The sequence below is a fragment of the Hermetia illucens genome, chromosome 2, assembly GCF_905115235.1.
Source record: "Hermetia illucens chromosome 2, iHerIll2.2.curated.20191125, whole genome shotgun sequence".
Classification (NCBI taxonomy): Eukaryota; Metazoa; Arthropoda; class Insecta; order Diptera; family Stratiomyidae; genus Hermetia; species Hermetia illucens.
The window spans coordinates 103,294,161-103,320,869 of NC_051850.1; the positions used below are offsets into that span (position 1 = coordinate 103,294,161).

The 26,709-nt window shown below is 40.8% G+C and overlaps 2 protein-coding genes across 2 annotated transcripts in view; both read right to left on the reverse strand.

The window, feature by feature from the left end:
- LOC119648516 (UDP-sugar transporter UST74c-like) overlaps positions 1-14,527 on the reverse strand; it is a 79,608-nt gene extending 65,081 nt beyond the window's left edge. Inside the window, exon 1 of the mRNA XM_038050284.1 lies at positions 13,271-14,527. Coding sequence (XP_037906212.1) covers positions 13,271-14,254 — 984 coding nt within the window. The 5' untranslated portion in view covers positions 14,255-14,527. The remainder of the gene's footprint in view (positions 1-13,270) is intronic.
- Positions 14,528-24,811: 10,284 nt separating this feature from the next.
- LOC119650152 (SOSS complex subunit B homolog) lies at positions 24,812-25,997 on the reverse strand. The gene is made up of 2 exons (XM_038052693.1): positions 25,846-25,997; positions 24,812-25,779 (listed from the first exon to the last, which is right to left on the reverse strand). The coding sequence occupies exon 2, from the start codon at positions 25,766-25,768 to the stop codon at positions 25,133-25,135; it is 636 nt and encodes a 211-aa protein (XP_037908621.1). The 5' UTR covers positions 25,769-25,779; positions 25,846-25,997; the 3' UTR covers positions 24,812-25,132.
- Positions 25,998-26,709: the final 712 nt, after the last annotated feature.

Sequence of the window (26,709 nt, forward strand, 5' to 3'; positions counted from 1 at the left end):
ATAGCTTACACCAAAATACAAATGATAACGGACTACGAATCATTTAATTACCAGTATCACACGAAATGTTTGTTAGAAGTATCTGGTTTGCGCGGAAAGTGGTCCACAAACATACGTGGGCCCCTCCAGACGGAACCACTTTCAACCAAATTGACCACGTGTTGATCGAACGCCGCCACCTCTCAGCCTTGATGAATGCCGCTCAAGCTCGAATAACAATACCACCCAGAATCCCCTCTGACAATCAGGTGGAAGTCAACACTGAATCCATCCACAACACAGCCGTCCGCAACATCTATAAGAGTGAAATGGATGCCGCAATAACCGCAGTCAACAGAGATCCTGGAGATGAAGCATCAACAAATGACCTTCACAATCACCTGAAGGACGTCATCATAAATACGGCCACAAAGATACTTGGCCTCAACCGCAAAAAGAGTCGGAACGGCAGGTTTGACGATGAATGTAAGCTAGCAACGGAACGGAAGAATGCTGCATACCGAGTAATGCTGCATTCTCAAAGAACGCGGGCACGCGCGGAGACTTACCACGACCTCCGGCGAGCGGAGAAGCGACTTCACAAACGGAAAAAGGAAGCCTGGGAGAACCAACAGGCCTGTAAACTCAAAAAGTACAGGGAGCCACCGCACTAGGCGCGGAAGTTTTACCAACAAATCAGCAGGATGAAGCCTTACACATCTCGATGTTCATCCTGCCGGGCATATTAGAGCGACGGGTTGAGTACTTCGATGAGCTACTGAACAACCAGAACATCGGCGAGTTGGAGGTCCCGCCAACTGAAGACGACGGACAAATACTGCCACCACCAAGTTTAGGAGAAACAGTCCGTACAATTCATCGGCTAAAAAATCATAAGTCGCCAGGAGCCGATGGAATTACAGCCGAATTGGTTAAATATGGAGGCGACCAGTTACACCAAGTGGTTCATCAACTTGTGCTCAAGGTATGGGACAGCGAATCAATGCCTGACGATTGGCAACGAGGCATAATCTGTCTCATACATAAAAAGGGAGATATCACACAGTGCAGCAATTATAGAGGTATCACGTTGCTGAGTACCATCTATAAGATATTCTCCGCTATCTTGCTAGGCCGGATAGCCCCATACGCCCAGAACATCATTGGCCCATACCAAAGAGGCTTCACTCCAGGCAAATCAGCAACAGATCAGATTTTCTCTCTGCAGCAAGCGATGGAAAACTGTTGGAATATGGACAACAGTTGCCCCATCTGTTCATCGACTTTAAAGCGGCCTATGATAGCATAGCCAGGGTAAAACTGTACACGGCCATGGGAGAATTCGGTATCCCGACAAAATTAATAAGACTGACTAGGCTGACCCTGACCAATGTGCGAGGCCAGATAAAAGCAACGGGATCATTTTCAAGACCATTCGACATCAACAACAGTCTACGACAAGGGGATGCCCTATCATGCGTCCTCTTTAACCTGGCCCTTGAGAAATTCATCCGTGATGACGATACTCTTTAAGTCCACCCAACTACTGCCCTATGCTGACGATATCGACATCTTGGGAGAACGACTCAAAACGTACAAACTGCCTTCATCCAGACTGAGCAAGCGGCGCGAGATCTCGGGCTGCACATCAATAAAGGCAAGACAAAATATATGGTGGTAACGTCAGCACCGAAGACGAATCAACTAACAACATCAAACCGCATTAGTCAAACGGGAAGTATAAAGATAGGAGACTCCAACTTTGAGACCGTTGATAGCTTCTCCTATTTAGGGTTGAAAATCACAACCGATAACAGCTACGATGATGAAATCCGCGCACGGTTGTTGGCGGTTAATTGGCGGTTAACAGAGCCTATTTCAGATTACAAAAACTGTTCCGCTCGAAACGTCTCACCATAGGGTCTTTGACCTCTTACTATACACGACAATGATCTTGCCAGTCCTCATGTATTCCTCGGAAACTTGGGTTTTTAGCAAGAAAAATTGCAAACTGTTGGCCGCGTTCGAGGGAAGAATGTTTGGCCCCCTACATCAGGATGGACGATTCCGTAGCCTACACAATGACGAAATCTATGAGCGATACCATGACCGTTGTGGAAAGTCTATAAGGGCAATATCTATGGTAGAAAAAGAAGACGTGGCAGACCCTGCCTGAGATGGAGCGATGACGTAGATCAAGACGCCAGACAACTTTTAGGGATATCGAATTGGTGGACCCCGGCGCAAAACCGGGATGTCTGGAGTTCCTTATGAAGGCAGGCCCAGATAGGATACCGGTTGTTGCGCCGTTGATGATGATGACTTTCCTTACGTTTGCCAAGCGTTCTGTTAGTTTATTCACCATGCTGTCTCACTGTGGATGCATTGGTGCATTTCACATCTTCCTTATACCTAACGTATAGCAGTTCTTCAGTAAAAGTATCTTTCTACTTCTCTTTTCATCTCGCAACTGCTATGGCATTGGTCATAGTGATTGATACTTCAGACAACGTCGTAGGAGCTTCTCAACATCCGCAACCTTCCGCTTTTTCTAAAAAACTCTTCTCTATTGAGGTGAAACACAGCGCTCTCTTTATCTACCTCGCCATCAGACACTGTCAACACGTTCACAATCTCCATAAATCACAAACCGCTTATTTTTGCTTTTTTCAAAAGCATGAGAAGTATAATATTTACCACGACAATGCCATCACTTTCATGTTATCGCTCAATTTTAAAACCAATGTAGTCCAAATATGTACACAGAATGAACGCCATTGTTACTATCAACAGATTCAATCCGGCCTACATCGCCCTCAATGAAATCTCTAAGGAACCCGTACCTGAGTGCATTAACGAACCTTTGCAGGATAAAAAGCCCGAAGATCTTTCACAGAATGATGTGCAGAAGTTCAAAACCACAAAATCTAGCGCGCGAGGAATATTCGTTATGAGAGATAAGTTCCTACTTTGTTTCAGTTTAACTGGCTTGTAAATTTCAATTAATTTGTGTATTCAACTGGTAGCAGCGCATCGCGAAATATCTGATTTTTCATTGCGTATTACAAATAAGTTCCTCTCCTGAAGAGTCATCTTTTCTGTTACACCCACGTACCAGCACAGCTACGGTGCTGACTTCCATCAATATTTGAGAAACAATCAAATGATGCAATCAACAATTATAAATACTATTGTGAATAGTGAATGAAAACGTAAATCGAGCAAAAAACCTATTAGCATCACCATGTGTACATCAAAACCGGTTGCTACGATCAACTAATTGCACATATGAATCATCAAATAAACAAATCCTTCCGAGGAAACATTTTCTAGTATCAAACGAGGCGTCAGCTATAACAATTAACTTCTCTTCAGTCAAAGTTAGAATATGCTTATTAGCATAAATCGATGAAAGTTTCAATTGAATTAGAAGGACAGCGAGAATTTTTATAGGGGAGAAGACATCCCAGCGAAATATAAATACCAAATTGTTTTCTCTTTTCTATCAGTTCTTTTAGCTCTACAAATGACAATGAACTAGGCCTTTGCTTAGCCTAGTTTTGCTGCAATATGCATAGGTTAGCAACACGCTAAAGAAATTCCAGTTTAGTTTATCGCTTTTTTATAGCTTTGTCCAAAAGTAGGTGAAACAGTTGACGTTGTAGGATTAGAATATAGTCGAAGCATGAAATGGTCTTAAACTTTCTTTCCATGCTTTGCCTACTTAAGATGAATCTTTCGCTATTTGAGCATGGATAGTCGGAATAATATCGAGTGAGTGTACTCGGAAACAAAGAAAAATAAAGCACTTTTAAGGTTTTGTGTAAAACAAAATCTTATTGAAGTCGGTTCACTGTCTGTCTCTCTGTCCGTCACCCGCTTTTTTTATCTCATAAAATTCAAGTACTCAAAAGGGGAGTAGGGACGAATATTGTTAAGGTCGGAAAAGTAAGGTGGATCATTGGGAAACTTAGCATATTTGTCATATTTTATCATCTTTACTCTATTCGATGAGGTAATTAGAACTCAGCCCTTAAAGCGTATTATAATATTTCATTCATGACGGTTATATGCAGTCCACCAATTAAAAAGCTAGACAGCTCCTGCAGTACACTTTGAAGTCAAATATCTCGAAACTATATGAATTTTTAAATGAGTTATGAAAGAAAAGACAATAATTCTTTATGGATGTTTATAGTACACAGAAATATTACAGAAAAACAAAAAAGTGAGCGTTTATCGCAGTTGAAAAAACTTGGACACTTCACTTTATATAACAATATGTAAACCGATTGCTGCTCAAAAGGGGATGCCGTTATGTCTAGTGTGGCGTTTGCACCTTCTGGGTTCCTTGGCGTATACGATAGCGATTAATTCGTTGCAATAGCGCGCAATAGCATTAAAGGGACGAAAATGAACAATGAGCAGTTGGCCTGCGACTTCAATGAGCTGATAATTAAATATTATAAAAGCGTACAAAAAATAGCCCAAAAATACAAAAGCCAAAGTATATGTCGCAAAAATGTTCACACAAAGGTATAGTAACAGACCATCCTAAAAGCGTTTGAAATTTTCTTCACAGACACGAATTAAGGGTCTATACTCCAAAGAAGAAGCCATTGCTATTTCAAAGAAATATTGAAACAAGTCGAAATAGCGGAAGCTCGCGCTTCGGGTACCAAGGTTTGTGTTCATCTTATGTGAGAAACTTCTACGCACATTTTTCCCTCCGCATATAGCTTCAAATCTAACATATTCCTTAATATTTTTCCAAACAGACATATTATCCTCAACCTAGACAAACAAACTGCCTATTACCGAATACGGTAACAAAATGGTAAAGTTTCACTCTCTTTAACTTTGTTAATAATAGTTGGGTTTTCTTCACTGTTGACCAAATGCCAAATGCCAAAGTTTGTACTTATTGGATGACCTCAAAGGGGATTGCTGGGTAAATTTCTAAAATATGTAAATATACTATTATTAACTTTATTTGTGCAGATATCGGAAACGGATGTATTTTGAGGACTAGATTTCGTAGAAATGTACTACTGTGATTTTTTTCAGATTTTTGGTTGGATAGGCTCTGAGAACGAGACATGTTTCACTTTTTGAGGTACACATTTTGAGCCCTCACTCCCCTATATTTCACCCAATATCAGAAACAAGATCATTTTCGAGAAGTACTAAGCCCTTTCTTTTGACACTGCAGATGATCATATTTGGTGAAAAAAAAATGTACACCCGTCCTTTACATGTATGTGGACTCGACTCTAAGTGTAACCTCGCGGTGTTTCCACGATTAAATTATTCGAATTAAGTAATACCTGCGTTTTAATTTCGCTAGTAATATTTATTAACCTTTGCTAAGTAGCCGATATTTTGGCAACCAGTTGTTACTTCATCAAGTCTCTAGACTTGTAACACTGATGGAGGGAACAGGTGGTTCTCGAAATATGCGTAAAAGTAAAGACAAGTCTTAATTATTTCAAATAAGCTTATCAAATATAAATGACGATAAAAAATGCACATACAAATATGTTGTCTTTTCTCCAATAGGCTATTGAAAAATATAAACTGACTTCAGAGGTATTTCACTTCAAAGTGTATTGCTGTAGTTGGCTGTAGGTACCCATACGCCATAAAGCCCTATGTCCCCCCTTTCTCGTGTCATTGGTGTCGATTGCCGGCGATGTGGTAAGCTCCCCCACGACTTTCCAAGAAGCTTCCACCCTTCTTCTATTGTAGGAATTGTAGGACCGATTGCAATGGAATTTTCATTTCTATTTTCGCCTTCTTATTAACACGCTCACGGATGTCGAGCCTGTACGTCCGTAACTGCGGCGGCTATTTTCCATGTACTTGTATTACTCTCATGTAGTAGCACAGCAGCAGATTGACGGGCATTGCAAATATGCTTTAATTGTCACACATTATTTCGCTTATGTTTGAAATAGTTAGTATCCACATACAATGAGGACTTGCCATATCATCTACAAGATATGGAACTTCACCAGATGTTGTGATCAAGAATTACAATGAAGTGCTCGTTCCAATTCTTCAGTTGTTGATCATCATAGATACCGTTAACGCTTCTCACAGGACTATCAAAAGGCTAACCTCCACCTGCATGTGACCCGATATGGTAACGAAACTGTTGTTATTAGCGGCAGCTTCTACTCACCTGATGAACACAATGGAGGAGTTCCTTTTGTCATGGCGTAACAGAGCGGCCAACGTCACTCGCAATGACCAGCAGAACTCTTAGTTCTTTTCGTTCATCGATCCGATAATGTCGCGAATACGGTTGTCAAAAATGCGTTCAAAAATCTGCATGGTATGGGACAGCAACCGGAACGGAAGGCAACTTGAACATTCTACTAGACTACCTTTCTTGTTCCAGATTGGGACGGTGGTCCTTTTTTGCGAGTCAGATAGTGTTCTACCCTTCTCAATAACCCGATTGAATAACTTATTGGACCACAATATTGAGTCCGAGCTTTTCGCTTTACAGAGGTCAGATGTCCCCTTGCTTTCCCCGATTACATTCGTTTTATTGCTTCCAACCGGATACAATCAATTATTCAAATGGAAAAACACAAAGAAATGAATCAGAAGATCGAGCAACTTGTCCAAAAAGGGAATGATCGCCTTATGCAATACAGTCTCAGATTGAATCTAAATAAAACTGAATCTTTGATGACCGATCCCCATGAAACAGGCACAATCACTGTCAGCGGCAGTGACTTTCCCAGAACTGAGCGATTTAAATATCTCAGGTCAATGCTATCAGCTAATGGAGAACTGTGTTATGAAATTTCTTCACGCATTAACGCAACCTGGATAAAGTGGCGTTCTACAACTGGTATTCTTTGTATTCGACGTAACAACGGACGTTTCAAATCTAAAATGTACCACAATGTCGTCCGTCCGGTCTGTCTCTATGGTTCTGAGTGTTGGCCGACTATAAAAGACAAAGGCGTTTTGCGGTAAGGGAGACGAAGATGTTGCCTTGGACTAGTGGCGTGATAGGTTTTGATCACATCCGAAATGAGGATATCTGCGATTGATATGGAATGGAGTTGCACCGATCGTGGAAAAATTGCGAGAGAGGCGTTTTCGATGATATGGTCACGTTATTCGCACTAACGAGAATTCACTCGCCAAGATTGGTCTGAACATCGTCGATGGTAAGCTACCAAAAGGCCAGACAAAACAACGGTGGCCTGATAAGCTGGATGGGGATTTAGAAGCCTCGCGACTGCATCCAAATCAGACATTTGATAGAACCAAATGGCGAAACCGATCACGACGAGCCGACCCTGCTTGTGAACGGGACAAAGGCTGAAGAAAAGGAAGAAGTTTGAGAAGAAGGAGAGAACAGCTCGATGTTGGTGACAGCAGAATCTTCGGATCAACAAGAAGCCTAGAGAAGAAAGTTTAGTAAAACACCAAAGGATGAAATGAGCATCGATCCATGGAATAGAACCCATAAGGTTAACTACCTTAACCTTTGTGTTACCACTCGAAAAAGTCTATTTATATTACACAGCCATTGACTAAGTTATGGGTTAGGAAGGTATTTAAGTTGAAGATAATAATATATAGTAACTTTTGTATTATATTATTAAATTACAAATAACGATGTTTTTAATTCCAAATCAGGTATACCCAGTTTATCTTCTTAATCCAGGTAAGGCCAGGTTCCTTGAATTGAAAAGATAAGTAAAAAGAATGATCCCTATATTCTTTGATATCCAAGAAATATCCTGGAACAATTTTGAGACAAATGTATACATTCGGGAGGCAGTTTAGTTTAGCATGTGTCGCTTACTCGAAGAAAAAAGAAATAAGCTTTGCGCAGTTTTTATATTTCCGTATGTTGGTCGGTATTTTCATGCGTTCGGGTATTGTAAACATTAATTTTTTTTGTAAAAACATGGTTATTATCTTTGGTGAATATAAAATATCAGATAATATTTTAATTGGCGGATTTTACATGCAAAACAATAGGACAAGTACCAAGAGCTGAATTTTTGAGGTAGGTATATAGAAAACAAAGCTATATTCATATATGTAGGTGTATATTTAGAAACCAATATGGGGCTTAGAGATTTCAATGAAAAAAGGGATAACAGTAGGGCTCGCCCTATTTTCACCTCGAACCCAGTTTCTATTCATGATTTGTACCCTAGGTCCAGATTTTCTCTCTACGATCCTAGATCCCTCGTTGTACGAATTTTGACCTTAAAATGTCTCTATTTAGAGTGGCAGATAATGGCAGAAGATTTTTTAATACTAGTTCTACTGAAAGCGTTGGAGGGAACGGAGCATGCAAATACCAAACAGTTGATAAAGCTGTTTTTGGATGGTTCAGTTTAGTGAGAGGAAATAATCTGCCCATAGGTCCACCAATATTGGAAGAGAAGGCCGTAGAATGGGCTTGAATCGTGTTGTTTTCAGAGCCCGTGACGTTTAGCTGCAGCTGATTCGGGGTAACAAATTTCATTGTTTTCGACAAATAAATTATCTACCCGTCAATTATATGGCAAACAAACCATCATGGATGAGAGGGGATAGTTCTACAAGTTGCTTGATAGGTGAGAACAAGAATATGATGGATAAAGTTCAGCCAAAGGACATGGGAATCATTCAAAATGTATTACCAAAAATGCAGTATAAGAAAGTTTTGGAACTTTTCGAGAATTGAAAAGAATTTAGTCCACCTATAATAGTTACAAATTGTTTTAAAGAACACAGACGACTACCGTTTTGCCAGAACAGAGGCAGCTCAACAGACACTCAACTCTACCCAGGAAGCTGTTGAGTTATCTCTACACTGGAGGAATTCGCTAGTGTTGATTTATATTTTGCAAATAACGATATTTCGGGAATTACTTCTTCCCTTCATCAGTGCTAACAAGACTTGTAAATCAACACTAGCGAATAGGAAAAAACAAGTTTTTATTATTTCAAACCAGGAGAAATTTGGCTCTCTGTTAGGAACTAGATATAATGTCGATGGTTCTCAGCTACTGGGCTATGTCCAAATTGATGACGATACCCTGATAGCTGATATTCTTGATGAACATCGCATTCTAGAAGACATTCGCCAAATTGCAGGAAACGGGGATGGCGGTGAAAATAATGATGACGATTATAACGCTACAATAAAACTGTCCCATTGAGAAGAACTCACACAATCGATCGTTAATTTGCAAACAGCAATTTTATCAATGGTGATTGAGTCGAATCGACACCACATTAAAATTTCTTTTTTGTGAAAGGAAGAACAGAAACCAGCCGCCCATACAAAAATAACAGATTACCTTCAGAGATTTTTTTATAAAATTACAATGTTTTCTTATTATCATAATAAATGTATTGTTTGTGTTCATTTGACTATTCGACTAAGAATTGTTCGAATTTTTTGTGTACTGCGACCTTTGATTTTTGCATTAAATCTATATGGATATATATGAAGAACGTATATGTGGTTGTCAATTTGGATTTCTTAAGTCGAAATCTCTATAACTCGAATAATTTTTCCTAGCAAATGAGGATTTGCAATGCTAACCACATTGCGTCATACAGTATATTGTAGTGTACCGTTACGGTCTTCAATGAAGTGCTCTAACACACTTCAAGGCCCTGATCCAATATGGATTGTTGCGCCAACGATTATTATTATTAAATGAGAATTCGACTTAGAGAGGTTTTACTGTATAAGAAAAATCCACTGCCTTCTCTACTGAAAATCGTAACAAATTACTTCTCTGATAGACAGCAGGGATGATGCAGGAGTTGATGATAGAGTATTTTTTGTGGCACAAGATGTACAATGACGTGCCACACCTGAGCTTTCTGAGATGGTAGTCATGATGGGATATGCAGCTGATATAACAATTTTTATTTCCCAAAAAGTACATAGAGTATATAGAATGAACAGCCAACAGATCTATTCGAATTGTCAAGGAATGGTTGGAGACAACCAATTCAGAACTGGCAGACCACAAAACAGAGGCAGTGCTTACCAGCGGACGAAAGAAAAATGAAGGAGAGGAAGTAAAATCAAAGTAGAAAAATGAATTTCAATAAAATGTCTAGGGGTTAGGGGCAGTAATAGACAAAATGCTGGTATTCAAAAGCCATATTTTCTCGGTGAATAAAGGGGAAGGAGAGACCATCGCCGTACTATCACGCATCGTGCCAAATATTGGTAGACCAAAACAAGCAAAAATATAATTACTAGCTAAAGTCCTATAGTGGTTACCTTAATACTGCCGAATTTGGCACATGTTTGGACAAAAATTATTAAAGGACCATATTACATGAGATTATTGGTAACGGTATTGGCTAAGCTAAAAGTTTCAAGTATTTACAGAACGACATCGGAAAACGAAGTGTATGTGGTAACTGATATGATTCTGATCGACCTTCTCACGGGTACGATGAAACGGTACACGGGATCAAGGGTTAAGCGAGCCATTAGGCTATCTAGAAGAGGAGGCGGAATACATTACAAAAGAAAGGTGGGCATACCGGTTGATTCCAAAGGAGCCCTGGTGGTTCGTGATTTTGATGAAATAGATTTTTATCGTGTGCAGACCATTACTGGTTATAGAAGTTATTTAGATCCTGCCTGTGAAACATGATCAGATGCTTGAAAAATCCAGAGCACATGTGGAGATTTACGGGAGATAGATTTCTGCGCTTGGCGTGGAGCGATGCATTGATAGTTGATGCACAGCAATCGGAAGATGTATATAAGATGTCAGTGTCACATTAAAGTGAATAGTCTGTTTTACTTAATACATATACAGCGCTAGCTTTTTATTACCCAAATAATACCTTCGAGGACCCAGATACTGTTACATAAAAGGCGCACATAACTACTAATGTTCGGAAAAAGATCCCCAGAACAATGATTGAACTGAATAAAGCGATCAAAGAAGGCTTTTCGGCAGAATATTTGAGGTCTGGAGTATTGAGGTTGGATAAAGCCTATATAACGTATATAAAATCCGGCTCATTAGGTTGCGGTGGGTGGGTCATTTAATCCGTATTGATGAGGAGTACCAAACCCGCAAAAAGTAGAAAGCCAATATCTATGATAGAAAAAGAATAGGTGGCAGACTTTGCCTCAGATGGAGCGATGGCGTAAGCCAGAACGCCAGACAGCTTCCAGGGATATCGAATTGGTGGACCACGGCGCAAAACCGAGATGTCTTCAGTTCTTTATTAATGCAGACCGGATACCGGTTGTTGCGCAGTTGATGACAAGGGTGATCCGAGTGGTTTATTTGCATCCATGTCCATTAGAGGAAAAAGTGTGATTAAAGCAAGGGTGGCACTACAAAATATTAAACATAATTCTAAAACAAATATTGATGTTAAGGATATTTTTTTATTTAAATATTTTCATTTTTGTAGCGTTCCAGTATTTTAAACTATTCAAGATCAAACTACAAAGCGGCGTTCGGTGTATAGTCAACTGGAAAATCGATCTATTTGAATAGAGCCCGTTTAGATTATTCACTTCTGTGTAATATTTGCATGTTGCGTACATACAGTGGTGAAAAAAATAATAGGGACAAGTAAATTTTACTCAGTATTTAGCGTTTAGTCAAAAACTTCAATGTACAATTCAGCCTTATTTTATACCTATGAGTTCCCACAGGCTTGTTTAAGGAACCATATAAGGGTCCTATGTGATGTTAAGGTCTGGAAACTGGTGGAACATTCTATAAGTGGAATTTTTGTTAATTGCAGTCAAGCCTTCACCACTTTTTTTGAATAATCTGGATCATTGTCGTACATGAACTCTCACTTTATCGGCATTTCCTTAACGGCAACATACAGATTAATACCAGCAAATGGAAAAAAACTCTAATTTACAAGTGATCCCCTCTGTGCTTTACGATCTTAATGGTGTGGTTTTGGTCGAACACAAAAATAGTGTTTTCCTTCTGATCCAAACAAATTTATTTTGGTTTCACTGGTCCAAATAACTAACAAAATTTCCTACCAATATTTTATTTTTGGAGAAAAAGGATTCTGTTTCTATTATTTTTTCCAGCCCAAAACGTGTCTGACTGATCATAACGTGTTTCCGCGATCAACCACCAGTAATTGCCACAGCCAAACAGAATAAAGTCCCTTTATTGAAGATTTTTTGTCAACAGCTGTTAATATGTTTGACATTTTTTGTCATTGAAATGATTCCCTCCTCTTTTCCTTTACATCTGGTGTCAATATTAAAACCTGCCTCGAGAAGTACTAATTAAGAGCTTTCATTTGATACTCCACACAACCATATTCGATGAAGAAATTGTTTTTCTCGATGTGAACAGACAGACAGGCTATGAACCGATTTCAATAAGGTTTCATTTTCCACAAAACCTCAAAAGTGCCTAGAAATTTCGTTTTGTCACTGCTCGAATGAAGTAATTACAAGAAATCATAATCTTTAATCGCGCTTATCATTTCTGATTATCCCGTCTCACTTGGTACGAAATGTGTTCATATTACGTTGCGCATTTTTTGCAAGTTCACCCAGCAATTATGGTCGCGAATGGCGCAACTGAGCGGCGATCCATTCGCGATTTCTCTTTGGTGCGATAACAATGGCTTTTGGGAACTGCCCAGATCTGCCAACATTGCGGCTTTATCTTGTGTACTCCAATCAAAGGCAGTTGTGATTATGAAGCAGTTCTCTCAGCCTAACTTTTCAATGTCGTAAGTGGCTTATACTCGTTTCCGTTGCCTAGATTTCTCCACAAGTCAGCCAAGTACAAAACTGACCTGCAAGGGTTACTCGCGTTACCATCTATGCGGCCAACAGCTGAGACCCGTTTTGTAAGACTTTCCGAATCCAAGCGCCCCAAATGAAAGACCAGGAGCTTCGTTTAAAATATTTTATTTACAATGGATATTTACATTTATGACTCGCTTATTTCTGCTATAAATAAAACGACTCGAATGGCAATTTGACTTATAAATTTCCCTCTGTCGCTTACGTGTCCTTGGAGTGAAAAATAATACCGCAACAGGAACATACTTAACAGGCTTTATATTACTGCTTAACGTTAAAAGTTAAAACAACTGAAGGACCACTACGAGCAACTTATTCGTAAGGCCAATACGAATTTAATATTTAATTAAACTAAACATGGCTTTGGCATTTAACATTTCTCTTGTGGGCTCCCTGTGAGAAGACGAGGTTCCTACAACGCTTAACAACCGCTGCCGCCGAGAACAGGCCGCAATGAAAGTGCACTTTTCGTCAAACCGACTCGATTTTCTGGGTCGACTCTGCCGTCAACTTGGGCGACACATTTTTCCGCCTGAAGGTCACATACGTGTAAAGAAGGCTGCCTAAGACACTTATGTTAATTCCGATGCAGTTGAGCCACGAGAATATGTAGTCACCCCCGATAAACATCCCCAAGTAGGTCACGCAAATGTTCTTCAGGCAGCCTACAATTGTTGTCGTCAACGCCGAGTTGTGTTGCGTGCAGAGAATGGTGCTGTAGGAGAGAATGAATCCCATCACGCAGGAAAGTAAAAACTGAATGAAGAAGAGCGGGTCCGACCAGAGGGGGAAGTCCAGTGACCTCTGAATGTCGCCGATAATGTATGTGAAGACGAGCGCTGGCAGAATCATAAACAGCGAATTGTAGAACATTAGCCCGTACTTGCCGACGTCCAAGTTGTCTAGCTTCTTCTTAACAAAAACTCCATTCGCTGCCGTCAAGGCGTTTGTTATCATCACATAAGTATATCCTTCCATGTTGAAGGACAAGTCATTGCTGGCCGCCAGCAGCGCGCCCCCAACCATTGCGTAGACGCTCACTTGCACTGCAAACGATGGCTTCACATTCAGAATTTTCAGCTCCAGCAGCATCGTCATCAATATCGAAAACCGTCTCAGAGCTGTGAACATGGGCAGACTCAAAGCCTGCGTGCCGCCGAGACCAAACATCATGTTCCCGAGGTAGATCAGTGGCAGCGGGAAAAGCTTCATGGGCATATCCCGGCTGAGATCTGGATACGAAACTATGTGAAGTCGTTTGCCGAAATACAGGACTACGATGCTGGCGATCATCTGGCCCAGGCTCAGGAACATGAAGGACGGGAAGTGGTAAGACGTGAGCACTGTCTTGTTCACGACCGTTATCATAAACGATGATACTCCGTAGAACACAGCACTACTCACTTTCTTTGCATATGCCACCCCATTATCGGAAGCATTATCTACACTAGAACTTGTCATCTTCGACCGGGAGCAATTTCCGTCACAAAGCCTCTGTGGTGGGTCGCGCTATAACGCGGACACTTCTCGCCTCGTTCCAATGTCCTCAGAACGTGATACTCTACAAACTCAGTGCCACATCAATTTGTAAACATCCAATTAACATTTTACCCGGCCGAAATCAACCTTACGCACGAGAAGATTGCTTAATATTGCTCCGGAGACCGCGTCACGACATAGAACCGACTTCGATTCTAGGGGCCATCTTGATACCTGACTGTTCGCCGAGCTCTTGGCCGGGTGAGGTGGCGCGTGTCAAATTAGCAATTTTTCGGTGAATATTTAGGGCGATCTGACTTGTCATCACTTACCTGGAGTTTAGAATGAAAGCTGCATATGTTTGTATCATAAAAACTGAGCACCTGAACGCAAAATCACTTTTAAAATAGTAAAATTCCCGATTTACCAAAAAACACTGAGCTGTCAAAATTTTAAAAGTGACATGGCTGTCAAAACTTAGTACAGTTGGCGGCATTGTACAATAGTGCAGGGTGTCGTAGAAGGTAGATATATAAAGGTAGAGGGAAAATTGTAAAACAAATAATTTTCTAGTTAATCATGTTGCGTATTCCATATGCACAAACTTTTTCAGAGCATAACTATTTAGGAGGAGCTTAGGAGGGTAAACTGCTCTCATTGTTTATTTTGGTGCTACTTATGAAATCAAAATTTATTAAAGAGAACTGCTGCATGTTAGGATTAATAAATAAATAAATAATCAGACTTCTGCTTTTCAAAGAAAAAGAACGAGGATGTGTAAATTTTTCCCGTAGTGGAAATGATTTTTTGGGATTAGTAAGTGAATTCAAATGTACATATAAAAGTGAAAAGAAACCCAGAAAGAGATTCTACAGGTGCTCGGACATTTGCGAACTCTATTGCGAAATGCTAAACGTAGTGTCTTCTTCCTATTTATCTTTGGTCTTTATTTTTTTTGGGTTGGTCGATTCGCCATGGAACTATTATTTCAGAGAATCCCCTGCCATTTGGCTCCTCCACTGGTCAAGCTCTACCTTCTTTGCGAAGTGAAGAATCCGAGCGTAATGCGCAACAGCATTCTACAGCATCTCCGCGACAATGTTGGAATTGTTTGGAAGGAGCTCCCCTGTATTTAAATAAAGTTTTTGATGGATCCCATCCCACCTTCACCAGAAGAAAAGCTATAATCAGCGTCGTCTACAATCCCATTGCAATAAACATAATCAGGAAATAGTGACTTCCTAATCTTGTACAGGTAAGACCATTGCAAATGAGTCTCGCAATCCATCTCCATCTTGTTTCATTTTGCCAAGAGAGTTGCCACTAATTTAGGGTAACTTGCCATTCTTCGCGAGCAACCAGCTCCCTTGGCTCTTCTCCCATGCGCTTGTATATGATTTTACGTTCTCTAGCAAGAAAGGCAACCGGAACCATTTCTACAATCACCATCACGGCCGGTCCAGAGCTAGTGCGGTTTGCAAACGCCACCATAAAATCCCTCGTACTTGCACAAGGCGCTTACGTTATATATCCAAGAGCATCAGCATATACACTTGCGCCGTCGTCTGCTAGACGTAGGACCTTGAATGTTCACCATCAGTCGGCTTAAGGCCGAAACTCTAGATGCAGTCTTATCCGCTGTTGTTTTAATTTGCTCGATAAAAGCTCATCCTTGAGTCAAACATCAGCCTTAGACTTTGATGATTATCGACTGGCCGATCGATATCGGACTTAGGGTCGGCATTCTCGCTTTAGATGACTACTTAGGTTTTTTTCAATGCATGGTTAAAACCATGAACAGTCATTCAGCCGCTTATCCGTTGCGTCAATATGTCAAGCTTTGCGCCTGTTCGATAGTGCGTTCAGTAGCAAGCACCGCAACTTAATCTGTATAACTGACAAGGGGCGACATGTCGAGCCTTAGCGGACTATCATAGGAAGCGTTCCAGAGGTCCGGTCCTATGATGAATTCCTGCGCTACCTCCGACGTGACCCCCATCCTACTCTGATCCATAGAGAAGCGAGGTTTCTCAGTTAATCGCTATAGTGTGTTTAAAATGACTTTCTATGTAACGGAATTTAAAGGTATTTTGACATCTCTCGTCAAGGGGTTGTGTGCTTCTGCTCCATGAACCGCTTCCACGACTAGCATGAGAGCATCTACTGTGTATCTCTCTGCCCCAAAACCAAACTCCTGAGGTGTCCGCAGCATGTATCGCTTCAGTGAGTCTACTTTTTAAGAGTTTTTCGAGCACTTTTTCGGCCGTGTCAAGCATATAAAGTAGTCGGTGTACAGACGACAGGTCAGGCTAGTCCCTCCCTTTGCTGATCGGTCTGGCGATGTTGGAGCACGAATTTATATACTTCTGCCGGACTGTCTCTTCCAACTCTTTTATGGAGAAAAGTGGGCAGTCCTCAATGCCTTCCCCGTTGCTGTCATCAATCTGTACGGCGAAGGCAATAGTGCCGGTACAATACGGTACGGAGTTCGCCACTTGTTCGACGCAAAGATGACACCGGAAATGTTTCCCTCGCAGCTTCAGGCATCAAAACGTTGGGGTGGGTGGGATGTTCAAAACTACGAATTCTGTTCTCGTCATCATTTCAAGAATTCGTTCCCCTCTGGAGTCGAAGCAAGGCATACCCTGTTCAAGAGGCCTGGCATTGAAGTTACCCTCGACCAGCTCCGGCACTCCCAGGACAAGATAGCGTCCTCAAGAGCAGCCAGCCTGGGTCCGTCATCGTCTCATGCGGTGTTAGATAGACACTGAAAAATGTTACCCGTCGGTCTTGGTCGAGAACCCTAAGGTAGTTTCCGAACCCAGATGGTACCGGTGCCTTATAGCTGAGGGTGCCTTGAAGCTGGGTCCTCTTTTCTGTACTGATCACTGATGAGCACTAGATCAGTTTTTATCTCCGCAACGAACTACGCTAGCAACCCATGAGCGGTTGCATTCGGAGCATATTGACCTGTAGGGTGCGGATCACGTTAAACGCGTTCTACCTCTTTCCAGTTCTGCTGTGAAGGCTAGACACCGCCCGAGTCCGCAGTGTACACAGTGCATCAGACGCACCACAATCTCTGCATAGAACGCAACTCTCCTTTTCAGGTATCCGCTTTATAACCCACCTGGCCGCATCTGCGAGTGTACCCCCTCCTGTCAGGTTACAGAAGTGTCCCCATAGTCGAAATATCTGTAACATTTAGTGGAGGCGGCCTGAATTCGTATCCTACTTATTACCCAACCAATTCCTTTCTTCACATATTGCTCGGTAATTTCCATCAGAACCAATTTATGGCTTCGAGAGTTCGCTGAGGTGATACTAGTCCGGGCATTGATTATCTCCGTACATTCGCGCTTGATATTCTTTTCTATCGTACTTTGTTCTTTTTTTCGAGGCAATCAATATCTTGGATTTCCATTTTCCCAGTAGCCCCTTGACCGCTTTAGAGAAAATAGCTTTACTTGTTGCCCTCGGGCCTAATTCGACGAAGACTCCACCACCCTTCATTTTCCAAATGGAAAGCACTTCTGTCAATGTCTTAGCTTCCCTTGGCCTAATAAGCAGAGCTGGCGATCTAGTCCTTCTTCATTGTTCACGTTCGCTTTAATTTGAGGCAGAGGTTTTCTGACGAAGCGCCGTTTGCTGCCTCTTGTCCTCCTTCGCCTTCTTTTTTTGAGCCCTAGACACTATCTTGGTGAAATATTCTTTAGATACGCCTTCCTTCTTTCGTTTTTCCCCCGTAACTGCCGCTTCTTAAAAAACATTTCCTCTGCGGCTTCCACAAGAGCTGTTCAATGCACTTCCACTTGGTTTATATTCGAAGCCATCTGCTCAATTTCAACGATTTCCACTGCACTTATTTCGGGAACAACAGCGTTGCTCTCTGGGTTCCGGTCTCCGTTCCGGGTACCATATCACTTTGCGAATCTTCTTCTTTCTCCATCCCTACTGCCTCCTCAGTTATGAAATTTTTGTTAGAAGTTTTTACGCATGGTGTGCGAGGGAGTGGGCCGACACAGTTAGGACATGGGTGTATCCTCTGGGACAAAGTGCCGTTAAGGATCGTTGATGACCTCTGAGGGATCTTGGTTATCTGCTTGATCTGGTTGTAGTCGAGAAGTTCTCAAATCACCATTCAGCGTATTAGGTCATCGCTGTTTTGGTTGACGTTCTGGTCGTTTTCAATGCCTTTGATGTTCAGTTCAGACCAGTCTTAACTAGTGAGTTCTCATCAACGCCGATTATATAATCAAAGCATCCAAGACGACCCTCTTGCGTAAACCCAAATAGATCCTGGAAGTCCTCACTTCAGACGTGATCATACCGTGTTACACCATTGGTCCAATGCAACATTAGTGATGTTTGAATCAATTTCAGTTCACCGTTGGCTGAGAGCGGGCTAAGAAGGTCTATCTATTTCACTACACGTTTCTTGTTTAAGTTGCAATCCTTGCTTATGATGCGTATGTATACTTTATCCGTAATTTGTATTAGTTCTGTCCATTTCTATTGGTGTTTGCGTAATATGGCATGTAATGGTAGAAATAATAAAATAATAAAAAAACAGATTTTATTGCATCCGAAAAATACTTTAGTTTCATTTTTTTGTTTGTCGACTATAGTGCGCACATCCTTTTACTCTTGGTAAAATACCAATCGCGTGGGTGATTTTACACCACATAGTGTAAATAGTCATTTGACTTTTAGTTACGCCAATCTTAACGATATACAATTTTAACGTGTTAGATTGCTGAAATATGATCAGTTTTCATAGAAAGTTAATAGTAAATTAAATTCTAACCAGTTTACTTACTTCAAACGAATTACTATTTCACACTCGATGCTCGAAAACATTAAATATTCATATTGTGGATGTATATTAAATGGTTTTATATACCTGTCTTCTATATAATATAAGCATATACTTGATTAAGCCTTAATAAACAACGGCAGTAAGTAATTGCTTATCCTTTTCGTGGCATCAACCAAAGGCTCATGCCTACCATATTCATAATTAATGGCCGTTCTATTCTGCATATTACATTAGCGATAAATAATATAAGGAAGGTGATGCTTGTGATATTACATTGTATAATAATATGTGATATTACATTGTCATATCACTTTTTCAAAATATGATGTGATGTCATATTATCTACTAAGGTGATATTTCGCGCATCTATAGTCTATACCGAGTGCATGGCTGCGTTTATTCATACTGGTGTATGTATGACTTAGGAAGTGCCGCACCCGTGTTGAAACCCAACACCACATCGAGGTCCGAAGGTCGCTGTTCACTTGAACGTAACCACAATCCCCATGAAACTCCCATTAGGGGGCCAACCGCTATAACCGAGCTGAACGCACATGAGACAGAAATTCTCCTGGGACATGTGAATTAAGGTGCTAACCCGGTTCCCATGGTACCAGTATACCCCTGGTAAGGTTTCGTAACCTATTGTTACTTCAGATGAGTTAACGTGCAAACTCGGGTCTGATCGCCGTGATTAGGCTTTAGAGCATTTGCCTACTGCATCAGATTCTCCTCGGCCACTTGATTTTGGTCTGGAAAACCGGGTTGCTGCCCCGTCTTACTCGCAGACAGAAACATTTGTATGCCCGCTGTCTGAACCAGAAAATTTTTCAACCTAGATTGCACTTTGCCACGCGTTTATATGCATGTTTCGGAATTGTGAGTTGTAGTTCCCAATGCACATATGTACATATATTTGTGCGCATCTCAATTCACGATTTCGGTTTCCATCGAATACGCTGTAGATGTAAATATATAAATATGCCGCTGAATTGAAAGAAAACGGCCTCATATCCGATTTCAGATCATCTATGTGCATACTGCAAATGCACACGTGCTTATTGTTGGTTCCAATTCCCAATTATACATACATACATATATGCGTATTTCCTAAGTTGCAATTGTAGATTCCGGATCGGAACTTGAAAAATCAACAAACAAACAAAATATCAACACGTGAGCTAAACCTGGAAGGTAAAAAAATAAAAATAAATGACAGCTCGATCGCGCGCGTGGAGTCGTAAAACTCCGGAGCCGCTTACGATTGAGAAGGAAGAGCGATAACGGATCGCATCCTCAATTGATGCTTCTCCTATCTCGGATGTTCCAACAGGCGCGGTCTTTGGGGTTCCTATTCTGCCTAGCCATCGTCAGACCATAAAGTTGGAGGATGCCGCTTTGTGAGTTACAGAGTAGAGAGAGAGGAAGGATTCAAATCAAATAAAATTAGGTACAATTCATTACTTTAAAATTAATTTTTAAATCGTAAAGTTAATCATCTACAGGAAAAATTCAAATAAAATAATAACTCCTTAAAAAACATACTTAGTAAAAAGTAAACTATAACTAAAGTAGAGGAAGAAAAATATATGTATATATTAAACCTAAGAATGATCTTCGATGAATAAAAATATGAGAAGAATATAAAAATAATAAAATAAAAAAATATATGGAAAATGAGAAGAATGATAAACAAAGACATGATGGCGATGGACAATAATTGCAGTTAGCGAATAAAAATCTCCTCCCATTGATTGTTGAATGAATTTTTCCAAACATTCGTCTTTACCGTTCTAAGTTTTAGAAGAAATAATTTTCAAAGAATAAACACTCACATGTAACACACGTGAACATTAAATCTTCCCGTTAATTTCATCACCGCTAAGTTTTTATAGAATAAATTGATGTTTTGGGAATTCCGACTGGTGAAGAGAGAGCAGAAAGAAAAGAACAAAAGGACTGGCTCGGAAAACAGAGCATACCTGTCATTGCTAAAGCGATGAACCATCCCTTATTACGTGAGGTTGTATCAAAATCACAAGTTGCCGATCGCAACACAAGCGATAGTATCCTGATACCAACCGCCGTGTTTAGGATAGGTATATCAATTTACATACCTTTTTGCAGTCGAAAATGCAGATTTGGCGAATCTGGGTTTCCTTGATTTGCATCACTGGGATAATTTGAAGCGGCCGTTGATGTTGTGTCACGAGAACCATTACTCATTTTTTTGATTCCTATATGTTGCATACTAGTAAATGCATTGCCATCAGATTGTCAGTGCACAAAGCGAATGAAATGTTGCACATTCCGCAAAGCACTATAATTAGAAGAGATAATGGGAGAATTGAAGCCAGTGATTACAATATCTTCTGATTCTCGGATTCCACATACATAATACATCCCTTTGGTAGAAGATCTGAAGTTATCCTCAAACATAGAGAAAACCAGAAGAATGTGGGGCGGATATATGTGTTTAAATGCCGATGTTACGGTTTTATATACCGATGGATACTGATGAAGGGAACAAGTGGTTCCCGAAATATAGGTATTTGCAAAAATAAAAATATCAACACTAGCGAATAAGAAAATACAAGTTTTTTATTATTTCAAAGGTTCGGGAGTATGTATGTATCTATCAGATAAAAACAAATAAGTGAGTTTTTTCATTGGGACAATATGCACTTAGCCTAGCAATCTAAATGAATGACGACCGATTCAAGGACAGGCGCATTGCGATATTGGGGGCGTTGTTCACCAGGAATCTGGACACCATTTGAATTCCAATTCTAGATTCAATACAGTAAAACTACTTTGCGTGCATGATCACCCGCGATCTAGAGGGAAATTAAATGTTGAACGGCTGAGCACAGCTGGGTTCAATTTCTACCCAAGCTTCAAGGCTGTGCAGAGACCTTAAAAGAAATGAGTCCGTTAAATTGGAGTCTTTTAGAAAATCGGATGGAACTTTCACAAATTCCAGAGTTGAGTTTGTAAAGATTCTGTTGGGAGTACATCATCCGGGACAGAAGTGGAAAGGGAGAGTTAGCGGGTCCTGCAAACTTTTCAACTCGAAAGGGCTGCAGGGGAGATGAACAATTGAGGGCTGTCATAATGACCTTGAACACTTCAAAGCACATGGCATGGATGGTATCTATCCAGCGATGCTAAAAAAAGGTATAGAGCACGCACTTCTAAGAGTTTTTTCAAGGACGTCTTACTCTGAGCTACATGCCTGCCTCTTGGCAGAAGGTTAAGGTAGTCTTCCTACCTAAGCCGTAAACCCATAAGCTATTCAAATCTAGAGAACTTCAGACAAATCAGCCTAACATAATTTTCGCTGAAATCTCTTGAGAGACTGGTCGAACGTCATATTCGCGAGATTACGCTAGGGTGCACCCACTTTGTGAAAACCAACACGCTTACCAGCGTGGAAAATCCTATGAGTCTGTTCCTCACTTTTTGGTTTCAATTATAGAGGAGGCAATTCTAAGAGGCGAGTACCGGTTGGGGGTGTCCGTGGACATTGAAAAGGCGTTTAAATGTGTACCTTTTCGAAAACTTTGTGAAGCTGCTAGAATGCATGGTGTAGATGAAACTTTAATTAAGTGGGTTTACAGATGTAGAGGTTGGTGTGTGTTGAAATGGGTGTTAATCGCTAGCTAAAAGCAACATAAAGCCAATGCACGCCCAAGCCTATGTGAATGACGTGGCTGTGTTAGTTGTTGATCGGGATCTTGGAAAGGTGTATAGAATTATACAACGCACCGTTGATCTGATTAAGAGGTGGTACCTCAGGCACCCACTTTCAGTAAATCCAAATAAAAGCACTTACAAAAGGACTAAAATCAATTGTGTTGCCTTCCATAGATAAAGGCTACAGCCCTTCAATTCTCCGAAGAAGATAAATACCTGGAAGTTGTTCTAGACAAGAAGGTTCTTTGAAACAAATATATAAAGGTAAAAATGAAACAAGCTGGCACAGCTTATGGGGTGTGCAAGAGGACATGGGGATTCAACCCTCATGCGGTAATGTTGGTAAACATTGCTATTATTACGCCGATGTTCAGTTATACATCCGCAGTGTGGTGGGTTAAGCTGTAATAAACAAGTTTTCGCTGTAAACTTGCCAAACTACAAAGAACTATGTGTCTACCGGTGCACTGATATTTATCTTCGAAGCACGGCGATGAGAACAGCTCATAGACTAATTCGCTTGGTTTATGGGGTAGCAACGGAAACGAGAAGCACAGAGGGTTGGAAGTGTTATTGACAGAACTGCATCTAGTTTTATGATGCCTTCTAAGCTTTGGGTTCCCGGATGTTATTTAGAAACATCCCACAACGGTTGCTACACCGAAGGTTCAGAAGCATGAACAAGGTTTTGGAGCAGAAGTCTACCTCTCAAATAAAAACGAGAAATGGGATTTTCGCTTGGGATAATAGGCAACAATCTTTCAGGCTGAACTGTATGCGATCCTAAGGGCACTAACTTGGGTGATTGAGCTGTTGAAACGGAGGGAAATGAAACCCCGGATGCTTTAGCAAAAGCTGGTCAATTTTCCCCTTGCCTAGACCGGAACCAGGCGTTGGAGTATCTGTAGCATTGACTTATGCTTCTATCAAAACTTGGGGACAAGCTTCCCATAATGAAAGGTAGCAGAGCCATAACAATGCTAGACACGTCGAACTTTTCCAGTCAGGACCAAACAAACGTACTGACTGCGGTCTTGTCGAAAAACAGGAGAACTTGCAGAAGTATTGTGGGCAGTCTAACTAGCCATAAAAATAGAACATATGTTAAGAATAGGGACTCTATGATGATGCGTGTCCGTCCTGTAATGAGGAATCAGGATCCACGGAACATTTTCTATGTGAATATCCCGACTATAGACGTATCAGACATCAAATTGTTCATGCTAGTGTGCTCCAATTGGAGCAGGTAGTGCGATACGTGAACTTATCTGTACAATAGACCACTACTCTTTGAATGCTCAGAGGCTATGCCTCTCTCCCACCTTATACACGCACACACCCATATCACTAGCGTCGATCGTTGGCAAAGTGCTACGGAACAAATCAGCAGCATTAACATCATCTGGTTCTTAGATCGAACTCTCAAAACAAAGTTCAATTGCTTAAGCAAGGATGACGATGATTTCTCGCTATTTGGGAGAGATTGCGATAGATTGCAGCATTTCGCAAAGTAAATAAGGGCGCACCTCAACTTTTCAGAAAGTTCTCTGGAAACTAAAGTAAACAATAAATGTTACGTGCAGGCCTTTGTTCTTATAAGTTTGTGCTTCCTATTTTGGTTTGAATATGGTCTTCTAGGACCAACTGGATAATTTAAATATAAATAAGTAATTAGTTGAGATCCTCTTTCTCTAATAACCAATTTTTTGACAAGGTTTATGAATTTCAAGTGAAAACGATTAACGACGGTTCATTGTGGACACTAAGACGGAATTTGCGGTGTGCTTTGCTCGTCAGCCTCCATACATATCAACTCTCTGCGCTAATAATTGTTGACTGAATTCTGAACTGAACTAAGACTCAAATCGTCCGACTTTCCAGTCACGGGCTCAACCGCTGCGGGCAAAAATACTTCAGATAGGCTACGCCACTTATCTTAGGCCGATAAACACATTCTTCGTGACGCAGAGAAAACAAACTCCAGGTGGCAATGCATTTCAGTGAGTAATAAAAGCAGATCGATGTAATGCGCATTTTCACTTTATTCACTCAAAAGACGATACCCCGAGCTGCGGCAGGTGTCGTCAAAGGGTCTTAATAAATAAATCATTTCCTTCCACACTATTCACATCAGTTACATCTATTTGGGTTGCTTAACATCCTATTGACAGTATGTTACATGTTTCTTATCGTCAAAGTCGCTATTTATGTACTTTAGTCTTTGTTCGCGGTGTCATTAAATGTTTACAAGAAGTTCCGCATTTGCAGCAGTTCTACGCGTCCACCCGTCTAACCTTAAATCTGGAATACACTCACTTGAACGTGGCGCTCCGCCTAGAGCACTATTACCTCCGGTCGCCCTTCACATTGGAACGTCCTTGATTGCTGCGTCCTGACTTGCTTCCACCTTTCGATTGCGACATTTTCGATGTTTCGCTTGAGTTTTGGACACGTTGCTGGGAAGGTGGCTGCTGTTGCACAAGTTTCTGCGACGAACTCACTGACGTGGTGCTCGAGGGAGCAGTGGTGGAAACGGTTACCGGTCGGCTCTGAATACCGTTGCCGTTACTGGCGCTTCCATTGTTAGCGATTAGCTGGGAGGGATTGGATACTTGTGAATTCATTTGCAGTTGCTCCATGCGTTTGGGTTCGCTCATGTTCAGCTGTTCGTTGAAAGTCAGGCAGAATTCCCCGATTTTGTGAATATCTCCATTCTTCCCTGAGTAAAGGGTTAGGCAGTGCCTCCAGACAGACGCATATCCTTTCGTTAGCCGAACTATGTCACCAGGTACAAGCAGCTTGCCTGGTTCGTCCCAAACCGAGACATTTATGCAAGCCGTTTGGTCTGCCACCTTGAAATTCCTCACTTCGCGGTTTTCCTTTGTGACGGTAGCGGCTCCCACTTCAAGGACTATAAACATCACATTGATGTTCTTCAGTCCGGGCTTGATGTCCTTTATCGCAATGCAGTCGGTATACATTTCGCGTTTACCTAAAAAGCCAAACATTTGTGAATTTCTCGGAATGGCAACCGATCTGTACATGGAAGGAGCAATACCTCAGGGTGGGCAAGATGCTAACGGTCTAATGGAATTCTCAAACGTGACAGTTTATAAATAGCAGTGAAAATTTCAAATAAACGACCGCATAAACACCAACCGTGCGTAATCAACCTCCTCCGCCTGTAAACTGCCAGATGAAAGTGACATTTCCTCGGATGTCAATTATTGCTGGCGACGCTACCAACTGAAGGGAATCGAGAGATTTTCAGTGCTTTCCAAAATGTAAATGACACCCAAAGCTGTTACCATGACGTCATGTCCTGTGAAAATTCAAATAAAATACGGTGAATTCAAATTCGTAATTTACCTTGGTTTCTAGTCAATTGAGTATTTGAAACTGATTCGATCATTTGGCGTTAAATTATGAATTCCAATAATAAGTAACGAAAACGCTTGGCAGATCTCAAACTTGCTTCATAAAAAAGCATGGTTAGCTGGTTTCAATTTGGGAGGGTGAATTTTATCGTAACATTTTGAAGGTAGGTTATGTTTGCAAAATATAAGAAGTTCGAGTCCCTTCAGGTTATTCAATGACTAAATCCCGAGGCAGTTAGTCGGATCTTCCATGCAGAGGAGAATGGATTCGAGGTCCAGTATGATTAAATAGCGGATTTGTTTTAAAGTTTTAACCTAGGCTCTAGTAACGAATTTAGGGGTCAGTAAACTGCCAAAAGGAAAAAATTCAAGGCATTTTCCGAAGAGTGTTATAGGATTTGTTATTTGAATAAGAGTTATTTTATTGTTGCAATTTTTAAAAACTTGAATTAAAGTTGAAGTTATACATTGTTTTTACATTTTCACAATAATCACCAGTTGCTTTTATAAGGAGCAGATAATCGTCCTGTGGAGAATGAAGACGC